The 12,029-nt window shown below is 22.7% G+C and overlaps 1 protein-coding gene across 2 annotated transcripts in view; it reads left to right on the top strand.

Annotated features, from left to right (window-relative positions):
* The window catches only part of LOC132923869 (hemicentin-1-like), a 242,964-nt gene that overhangs the window by 225,001 nt on the left and 5,934 nt on the right, over positions 1-12,029 (top strand). For both annotated transcript variants that reach the window (XM_060987849.1, XM_060987850.1), the window contains exons 14-15: positions 2,841-2,986; positions 7,505-7,713. In XM_060987849.1, coding sequence (XP_060843832.1) covers positions 2,841-2,986; positions 7,505-7,693 — 335 coding nt within the window. In that variant the 3' untranslated portion in view covers positions 7,694-7,713. The remainder of the gene's footprint in view (positions 1-2,840; positions 2,987-7,504; positions 7,714-12,029) is intronic.

The following is a 12,029-nucleotide window of genomic DNA, read 5'->3' as shown; positions in this document are numbered from 1 at the left end:
TTATAAAAGGCCCTACCGCAACAGTTCCGTATCGATTAGATATATTCAGGGTTTTGGTTACGCCATTCCTACTACGAGTATATACTATAATATTTTCATGGGAATTTTTAAAAACATAGCAGGAAGTTAAAATGGGTTAATAAGATAAACTCCAAATCATATTGGTTAGTATAGTGATACAAAGTTTTTCCAAAAAAACAGTAACAGTTCGTTACAATTATTTTAAATAATAATTTCCGAACAACTGCTAAAAAAGTAAATACACCTAATCGTGTGCATAAAATCAAATAACTAATATTCCGCTAAAAAAATAACCTTAAAAATTATTTTCCAGTATTTACTATTTTTCATAATAAAATGTATAAATGTATGTAGTATGTATTATTTTTCAAATAACTTACTATGCAAACTATTTCTATACTAACTCAATCCACTATAAACCAAAAATAATAATTATTATTATTGACAAATAATTGGCATTTAAAGTTCTAGACACGTATTATAAAACTATTAAAAAATATCAGCTGTATATCATGAATATTTAATATCGAAGATATTATAAATTTATTATTCATTTTATCTATACTAAAATTATTAATCTTGTATAAAATATATACTATTTATACCTAAAAATCTATTAACTAATTTTAATGACATTTTTTTTTTTAATTTCGTCATTCAATTTTAAATTATTATAAAATATTGTGAATCATGGTTTATGTGATATGGTTAATCATGTGTTGAATTTTAGGTCATAACAATAATAATTTTAGATATTATAACAATAAAATATTCAATTTCAGAGCTGAAGATCATTTTTTAAACATTTCAATTTCTATATTAATAGATAATTCTAAAAAAATTAATTAATAAACACTATTTAATATTATTCAGTAAACATTCTAATATACATATTTCATATATTATTAAGACAAGATCCAAATATTTACATTAATATAAATGTAGTTATGTATTTTAAACAACGCATTTAAATGCATTTATATTTTATATCTTAAAAAAACAGTTAGTGTATTACTATAGTGTTATCTATATGTTACGAATTTTATAATATCATCTTTAAAAAAATACACCGCTGCGACACTGGCAAATTGAAAAATAAAACCACATAAACCGCTCGTGTTAAAATCACCTGAATATTTTATTATACTTTTGAAATTTTTAAAATCGATCATCATTAACAAAAACTCAAACTGTTTTTGAAATCCGTATTAATGATTTAATATCGAGTACTTACCAACGTGATCCGTGTACTTTTTAATTGCAAAATTGTTGTTGACATTTGGTATTACATTCGTTCGCATCATTTGATATTTCTGCAACCGATTATTATTTTTCGTTCATTTAAATAGTATTCAACATTTACTAGTAAATCTAAATCAACTTGATAATATAGTGCACCGTTTACAATACAATCGTAATAATAGTTATATCAATAAAACAAATAATATAACAATTTGGTTTTTCGTATAATTATTAATTAATAATAATATGTACCTATTGATATTGAGTAGAACAAAGAATTAATTTGTTTCTCAAATGCCTAGTATTGTAATAAAATTATTTTTACTCCTACTATTATCATATAGATACCAACAGTTCATTAATATTATAAAAAGGATTATGTAGAACACAATATTGAGCTAGTTAATGTAAATTAAAAATTCTGTATTTTCAAAAATATTTAACTCTTACTTCATATTTTAAAATTATGATTAATTTCATATCTAATAAATAATTATTACAAAAGTTTTATAAATTGTTTCGAAATGAATAGATTTATTGTAGTTTCAATTATAGGAGTATAAAAGTATTTTTTTCGAATAAAACTTTATTTTTAAAGGTTTAAACAACTACAATTGAGAAAAAACCGGATGAGTGTAATTTAAATATTTATATTGTATATTCTATAATAATTTATTTAACTAATTCAACTGCTTATTATTATTTATTATTAGTAGGTATTGTGAAAAAAAAAACATTTTAAGCTTCGGTATAAGTATTATAATCAGAGATCGAATGTTATGAAATGGTAATTAATAAAATATACAAATAAAATTTTAAATAGGTATGCAATAGAACAAATATACAAAAAAACGTTGTGAAAATTAAAAAAAAAACAGCTTATTAATCCCTTGGTTATATAATATTATATTATCTAAATATTATTGTTTTATTAAAAATAGTTTTATAAATTCGGTTGAAAACTGGTTTAGTGATTTAATAAAAATAGTTATACGTGGTTGAGGTGTATAACAAAAATATGGTACTATTCAAAAGTTTCATTATGTTAAGTGTTTATTATTTAACATAAATCTTTAAAACAATAAAATGACTACGTTAAATTAAGTATAATTTACAAATATACACAGGTTTTAGGTAATAAAAGAAAAACGTTAATTTTTTCTAAAACTGAAAAATATACATTTTTAATTTTTAACTCATCATTGTATAGAATGAAGTTCCGGCCACAGTTTCTGCTAGATATCGACATCATATTAATATAGAAAATTATACTAACCCTATAAGGCTTTCACTTCAAAACTCTAATTATAATACTTTCGTCGATTGTGTATACAGAATGTCCAATTGTGTGGAAAAGGATTAATAATTTATTTATTATTTTAAACAACGCTTAAACAATAACTTTAATGGTTATTATCATACTGGTGTACATATAAATATTTTAAAAACTACAAACAATTTAAAAATAAAAATGTTCGTTTAATAAGTTTAATATTAGTAGTATTACTAACATATTTAAAACGTTTATAATTATTAGCTATATTAATGATTAATATTCACATTGTTGTTGTTTTTAGACGATGAAAGAGGAATGCAAACAGGATCAAAAGTCAAAATCAAAATTCATGAAAATTTGAAAAATGGACAATACAAAGAAATTAATTCAGAATCGTCGTATTCTGTACTAACTATACAAAATATTAATACTTCACGAGCATCGCAGGTTAGTATTATTTTTAATAGATTATATTTCAAGATATAAAATATAAAAATATGGTATAAATGACCTATATAAATATATATTATCACACATTTTAAATTTCATTGTGTCAGAATATAGTTTTAAGAAATTATTAAAACAGGTATTTTATTATGTTTACTTGTAATTTATTTTTTATTAGAAATACGGTAGATTTTAAGTTTGATATGTTGAATTAATCACGTCATATTATTATAACATTTTTATATTAAATTAGGTATAAGTAAATACTCAATATCAGAATACTGTAGAATGGTGAAAATAGGTTAAAGACTAATTTTAAAAATCTCATAATGTATAGAAAATGATAATTTACGCACTGATTGAACATTTTAAATTTAAGCTTTTACAAGTGATATTTTTTTTAAAACCAAGTCAACAAAATAAGTAAAAATCGTTTGAGGAAAAATCATTACTTTAGGTTTGAATAATTAAAACAACAATAAATCAAAAGTTTAACTTCAAATACTTGTAAAAAGATTTCTAAAACCATAGCATAGTATAGTTAGTAATACTTTAGTCTATTAGTAAAACTTATAAGAGACATTGTATTACATTTTCGAACCATAAGTATTGAAGTAATAAATGTATAAACTTTTAACAACAAAATTATTTTAAAATGTCGTGATTTAAACGAATTTTGTCAACATTTGATTCCAAAAATCCAACCAACTCTCAAATACCCATTTTGAAATTCAAAATATTTTTATTGCAATAAAGATTGTCATTAGCTACACATATAAAAAAAACAACTTATCACTGTGAAATCATTACGCTCAGAATTTAATATACATTTCTTCATCGTGTTACAGTTGTTAAAAATATCGAAAATACATACTCACTTCATTAATGAATGAAATACAACTGTATAAGCTTTATAATTAATTATTTGTCAAAATCACAAGAATTGATATATTATTTTCAATCTTAAAACCTTTATGGCTATATATTATATTAAAAGGTTTCAATCTTAAAATTGAAAAGTGAAATACAAGATTTATCATAAATTTAATTATAAATAGGCTAGAATATTAGTATAAGTTATGATGATTCATAAAATACATCAATACCATTTTTTTTTTTTTACAAGTATTTGATGTTCAAGTTAATAAGTTATTTTCAAATGTAAAAAACCATTTTAACTATTTTGTTGGTCAATACCCATTAAGCCACAGTTTAATTTTGTTTAATTTATTTTTTCGCTGACACTTTTTTTTAAGTATTAATAATAATTAGTATTAAGTTTATAAGAAATTATATTATTAAATTATACAAAATAGTTTTCATTCAATAAAATGCAATAGCATATTGTATACCTTACGTAATTATCGTATAATTATTACATTATAATGTATAATAAACCTGATTAATTCAAATTGTTATAAACAATTAATTAGCAGTGTTAAATGAGTAAGTACTTATTCTATTGTCAATATTGACGACGTCTGTATTTCATATTATACAATATAATAATTATAATACAAATATCAATAATATAATTTATTATCATTATAAATACAAATAATTACATTACTTTATTCTATGATATAGATAATATTGGTAGTTACAGGTACATCACAATATTATGTCATATCTATGTTGTACACACATCAATAATCGATTACCTACTGAATAATAATAATATAAAAATAATAGTTAACTATCTGGTAACTCAATTTTGTAAGTTCTATCAGTAATATAATATTCATAATATTATTCGTTGTGTTTAATTAAGTAAGTAACTAATATTGTCTAAATAAACGACCCATTCTAGTTGTGGATGATCACTTGTTACTTTCTGACTACAAATTCTCTGTTCAAGCTTAATATATTTCTTAAAAATTATTTTTACTTGTTGTTCTTAACTGGACGAGAACTATGGATTTTATTACAAAACTTATCCAAATGTACTATAAATAAATATAAAGTAGACTCATTTTTACTATTAATTAGAAATTTCATGACGTCACGAATTTTTAATATATTTTATTTTTTCTAAAATAATAATGATTAAAATTATTAAACAAGGCACTCCCTTTTTCACTGTGCATGTAAGTTTATTCAATTTTTGAAAATTATTTTAATTCATTAATAAATAGGGAGCTGGTATTTTATACCAATTGTTTTACTTGGAATTTTCACCACCAATAGGTACAATTGTGCGTATGTAATTTGCGCTAAATATAAAAAATATTATAAGATTTATTTTGTGCCATATTTAAAAATTAAGTTTGGTAATTAGTGCCACGATAGAAAACGAAATAGAATATGTAATCTGTGCAACACTTTCGGAATATTTAATTTACACATAATATATCAGTAAAGAGGCTAAATTTCCACCAATAATTTGGCCTGCAAATATTGCATCACTATAGCTCTTACTACAAATGCTTGCGAATCTTATCATTTACGCTTCAATTCCTAGCTCTATCGCCCACATCCTACTATTTACCACTTTTTGGACGTACTGAAAGGATTTCAAACAGAAACTTTGATTAAAATCAAAAGTATACACCTCAAAAACGGAATTCTACTTTAAATAAAAATCGGTTGGAAAATTTTTAACAAATACATATATAAGGACTATAGACAAAAGAAAATTGTTAGAAAAATCTTAGTTCCGTCTTTAAGTTACAAGTTTACAAGTACAAAAAAAAAGGCGAGTAAGCTAGATATCATAAGTTTTATTTTATTTCAAACACATATTTTACACAATTTATTTGTTTTAGACACATAAATCATGAATAATATAAAAAATATTTTATCGAAAAATGAATAATTATAATAATACTGATTTTTATGTATTTTATTAATAACCGAAATTTCACTTATTTAATATACCTATATAAAGTATATTGTATTTTTATTTATTTTAATGTGGTACAAATTACAATTTTTGTGGGTACAAGATGACGTAGATTATAAAATACATTTTATTTAGTAATATGCGGTGCAAATTACATAATATATTTCTATATATATTGTTGTTTTTTTTGCACAAATTACATACGACCATTAAATAATTACTAATCGGCGTTGTAGGAATAAATTTGCAGTGATAAAATGGGATACAACTATTTAATATAACTGAAAAAACTTTAAGGTTAATTTTAAGCTATTTATAACGTTTGACAATACTTAGATATTAACTTATATATTTATAATAATAATATAATATATTATATTATATGCGATGACTTTTTTTTTAATTAATTAATCCAACTTAACGTAATACTTATAGAAAAATTAATTACCTATATTAATATAAATATATTAGAAAACATTATTAGAAGTAAAATCTAGCTCACCATCTTTGCTGACATCTATTACAGTAATGTATAGGTACTTACTAATGAGTAATGACTAATGAGTTCGAAGATACGCTCAAAATATACTTTACAACTAAACTAGTTACCTATTTTTTAATTTTTTTTTTGCATCTAATAATAATGCTATTTTTTATCATTTTAACTAAATAATAATTAATTATAAAATCAGAAATATATATCTAACATATTATTAACAACTGTGCTTTTAAAAGAGATAAATTATTAGGTGTTATTATTATTTCTTAAAAACATATTTATCAATTTTGTTGAATAATTTATAATGTGAGTTTTCTAAAATCTCCTTCATTAATTTATAAAAAAAAAAGTAAGACTTTTTAATACTGTATTTTATCAACATAAAAGTTACAAAAAAATACACTTTTCATAATAATTTTTAGTTTTAAATAGGTATTTAGATATTTATAAGTTTTAAATATCATCAAATCGTAATGTAACTACGAGGCATTTGTTCTAAAATATAGAATTGGTATACTAGTTCACATTAGATTTTAGAAATAAGCGTTGTATTTAAATATACGATATTGACAGACAATGACAGTATTAATTAAGTAAAATGAATGATTTAATTTAATTAAATTTCATATTGATATGGTACCTACCTAATTTATTTTAATGCACATACTAACTATTAAGTTCCATCCATTAAAATTACAACTAAAATAAGGATATAAAAACGAAATATATACTAACTCAATATCATAGCATATTAACTTATAGTATGATATAATATTGAGCTAGTTGAACAAATCAAATTCGATCAAATATTAGAATATAAACTAGAAATAAAACAGTCCTTGAGTTTTTTATAGTCCTTTATTCGTCACATTATTGTTCAAGTAATGACTAATGCCTTCATAATAATATATGGGTACTAAATTTAATAAACAAATAATTAGCATACTATACATTTCATTTTTTCTATAAACTGATAAGTTCTCGCATTATAATTTATTCATTAATTATTGATAAAAAGAATATTAGTTTATTATGGGACATTTAGAGCAATTATACATCGTAATAGCAGTATAAGACATTGAAATAAATTATAAGTATAATTTACGGTTATTTGCTGATTATAATTTTTAATTTTGATTAACAAAACAAAATTCTATACAACAATTTCTTTTTTCAGTTGGAAGGTCGTTTGAATGATAAAAACAATGTCCGGTTATTCACACCGACACCGCGAACGCAGAATAGCAATCAGCAAAAGATATGTGAATCGTTCGTACACTATCCAAACCGCAAGTCCATCCCGATGCAGGATATGGTTTACACCAGCACGGCCAAACCATACGCTGAAGTAGAAAGCATTGTATAGATTAACATAGTTCATTTTAGGTAATTATCAATGATTTATTTTATTTTATGTATTATTGTGTTATAATAAGACTTCAATTGGTTTTACTTGCTCAACTTTACAGTAAAATATAAAATGATACCTACTTTAAATGGTATGGCCTATAAAGCTTATAAATATTATATACTGTACACATACTGTTACATTTCATACTTCATAAATAATAAATAATACAAAATCAGCAATATTTAAAAAAAGTGACGTAAATATACAATAGAACTAGTGAAGTGGATATAAAATAAATCTAATTTTAGATTTCGGCAAATGTATTGGTTCAACAATGATGTATGTGTTTTTTTATAGTAAAAAATAATGCTCATCAGCTTCAAGATTTGTTTTTGGTAGCAAAGTGGATATAATTGCTACTTTAGGAGATCAACAGTTCAAAATTTCCCAGTATTTTTTTTTAACAATCGTAGAAAACCAAAAAAATGTCAAGGAAAACTGATATATTTACACGCCATTAATGTTTTACAAAATCTTATTTTTTATTATAATTCAAAACTAAATAACTTTAGATACCATTTTTTTACCAAAAATATGTACTGTAGGTATATTATATTATATTTATACTATTTTTTTTTTATAAATATTTGAACTTAAAATTTTGATAAAATCGGATATTTACACGTATAATATTGATTTATCCTCAAATGATTTTCGGTATTTTGTCGTGATAAACAAAAAATATTAATCTTAACTTGAAATATAACACACTATTACTTTTATCATTATTACTTTGGAAATGTCGGTATAGATTTCATAGTAGTTTTTGAACTTATTGTTTATTATTTCGTAAAAAGAATTGATAATTAAATTATACGAGGCGTGTAATTTTTAATAAATTCTAGAGTTCAAATTGGCTTCTATATAGTTATTAGTTATTACCAATATTACCTCATTAGTTCTACGAGGTTGTTGATACGAGTTACTTAGGTTTTATATTATCGATGTCGAAAGACATTTCTACAAGGATCTTGTGAAGCAGTGACATAGCGTATATGCTGTGCTACACTTCAATAATTGAAAAATTATTTTTTTTTTCATTGTTGCATTACATAGTGTTTTGCTATCAAATATATTTAATATTATGGATTATCTTCATAGTTTGTGAAGATTGATCAATCCGAAACACCACGGCCACGCTACGCGGTAACTATATAATACAACTATAACTATATACTTTTGTAGGCTCCACCGCGCCATGGTAATATCGTATAACGATATTTTATTATATTTATTATGTGTGCAGTATGCATGTTGGCAATTGCATACGTACAATACCAATAATTTATATATTTAGTTAAAATAACAAAGCATAAAACGCTCTTAGACCGTCGCGGTCGTGTACCCTTCGTCCTTTCGCGTGTAAGCATACAATATCAATTTGCACGTTATTCCTCCACGTATTTTATACTTATAAGTTAATAATTATAATATTTATTATTGTCATTTATATGAACGTAATAGTATTATTTATTTATTGGAATATTTTATTTTTAAATTAGAATTTTTTTTTATTTTTTTAATAATTAATAATCAATAATGAATACAGTCTGTGAGTGTGCAATTGAAAAACCATTTTTAAAACCTTTTGGTTCATTGAATTTTGATAAAAAAAAAAACAAAAAGTTTAATTGAGGTAAAGAGAGACACGCTATTAATTATTAAAGTTTAATTTGTGTAAATTTTAAATTTGATTTTTGAAAATTGAATGGGGGGTGTGGGGGACTAGGATAAAACTCACGCAACGCCACTGTTGTGAAGACTTATGAATACTTTTAATGGTTACTACAGCTAGAAGATGGTTACAATGGGTTTATGAAAAGATGTCATGCGTGTTGAAAAATACCTACATATTTTTGGCTGTATACTTTGTGATGAGGTAATTTTGTGGCAGACAGTTTGTCCCGCACAACAAACTATCAATTTTTCTTGATCTAAAAGAACCCATGACATTTCTGATACCAGCGTTTTGTACAGTGTTAAATATTTTAGTGTTAGGATTGGTAGAACTATAAATATGCAATCCATTCTAGTTTTAATTATATTAAGGATTTATGGTGAATTATTATTTCTTATATATGATACACATATATATACAAACCCTGAAATCGTTCACATCAGAAAATATATAAACACATTTTAAACATCGAATTTTAACCATACTCTTACAGTTCTGTATAAATAAATAAAAACAAATAACAGTTCACATCTAAAAAAAAGTACCGATACACATTTTTATATTATAAATTTACATATTTTATTAGGTAAGTCGTTATATTAGAGATTATTATTATAGATATTTGTTCACTAAAATAAAATGTAAACTCACTTAATACGTCAATATTATGTTAGCAAGAATTATATACTAAAAGTTTTTACGAATACATTTATGATTTTAAAATTTGTAAAATGTAGAGTTTACTGATTCTACCTATCCGATGATAATTTATTTGTATGATAGTTACACCCACATAAAATTTTTTATATACAAATTTGTTCCCAATTTATTAATGACTAAGATATAGCATATATTATTTTCTACGTTAAAAATAATTTTAATTATTTCCATAGTTATGAACGTACTATTATCTTTTTTGTTTTACCTATAAATATTATAATACACGAATGCGTCCAAAACAATGTAACGATAATTATACTGTCTAAAATATAGAATATACTTGCATTATACTTATGACGTACACACATAGCTCTCACGATACGACTATAATGTAGTTAAAAAAAAATTATCAACACGATGTATATTGTATACGCATCAAATCCTACAAACACGAAAAGTTTGTGTCTTGGGATAAATTAATGTTTATCATTTGATTAGACCCCTTCGAAGTAAAACTCTGGTCCATATACACATTCTATGGCTCTGGTGAACTCCTTTATAACTACATTTTGTATTGAATCAATGTATTCAAACAATTTTTGATTTGTGGGCAAGTTAAGCTATGACGAAAAGGGGAAGAGATGAGTTCCTGGAGGCTATACATTCTAGAGAATAGTTTAGTTTAGAATTAAGATACCATCTTGAAAGTTTATTTAATGGATAAAGTGTCAATATTTGTTCTAAAATATTACTAATGTAATAATAATCATATATGTTTATTATAAACTACTATTCTCTAAAATATCAAAACATTCCAATAACTATATTAATTAGTAATTATTACTATACTTCTTGTACTATGAAATTTGTGGAGAAAATTTGTCATCATTTAAAACAAAACATGCTGTAAGTACTCAATTGTTTTAAAATAAGTATTAATTCATTTTTGAGTAATAAGAAATAAAAATATTAAAAAAATGTTCTAACTAAACAAATATACTTTAAAAAAATAAGTTATGAATACATTTTATGATTTATAAAATAATTTATTTGAAAAATAAATAAACTGACATAGAAAAAGACAAATATCATGATGTTTTTATCTAATTAATATGTTAAGCTTTAAGTTTATTTAATAATTAATGATAAATAACTAGCTATATTAATTTTCATCAAAGAAAATAATTGTTTTTATTTGTAGTAGGCACTACAATCTATCATAATGTGTGACTGTAATTAAACCAAAAAATGAATATAATATTTTATTTTACGCACATAGCACATGGGTTATACAAAATACAACGTACAATCTTAAAAGTATTATATTATATGTATAAATTGTATAATATACAATGTATATACGTGTTAGAGTAATTAAATTAAATAAGTAACTTGTTAGCTATTATAATTTAAGAATAATTAAGAATTATAATTAATGAATATATATGTAATATATATTATATTACTACAAAATACAAAATAAATGTATTGTAAGATAATTTGAAAATATTTTAACTTTACTTTATCATAATATTTTTATTTTAAAAAAAATGTTTATTTATGTTATAATACCGTAATACAATATTAATTATTAGCTTTATACTCGTAAAATCGAAATTCAAATACCTATACAGGTATTTCAAAACAATAATAATTGTAATGGAAATGATAAAAAAAATAACTTAAAAACTATATATTCAATCAAATTTTAATTTATAATCATTTGACTAATTTCAACAAAATTATTTTTAATATATATATATATATATATAATATATTTACATTGATTCAAGGATCAAATCACTTACTGTAATAGTAATAGTAGATGGCAGATTTTCATACACTATTAAATAACTAATTTTTTTTTTAACATTAAAATTCACCATAGTAAACAAATTGTAATGACGGATACGAGATAAAAAGAAGAAAAGGATAAATTTAAAAGTTTCTATA

The sequence above is a fragment of the Rhopalosiphum padi genome, chromosome 3 (assembly GCF_020882245.1).
Source record: "Rhopalosiphum padi isolate XX-2018 chromosome 3, ASM2088224v1, whole genome shotgun sequence".
NCBI lineage: Eukaryota > Metazoa > Arthropoda > Insecta > Hemiptera > Aphididae > Rhopalosiphum > Rhopalosiphum padi.
This window is presented reverse-complemented; position numbering and strand designations above follow the sequence as displayed.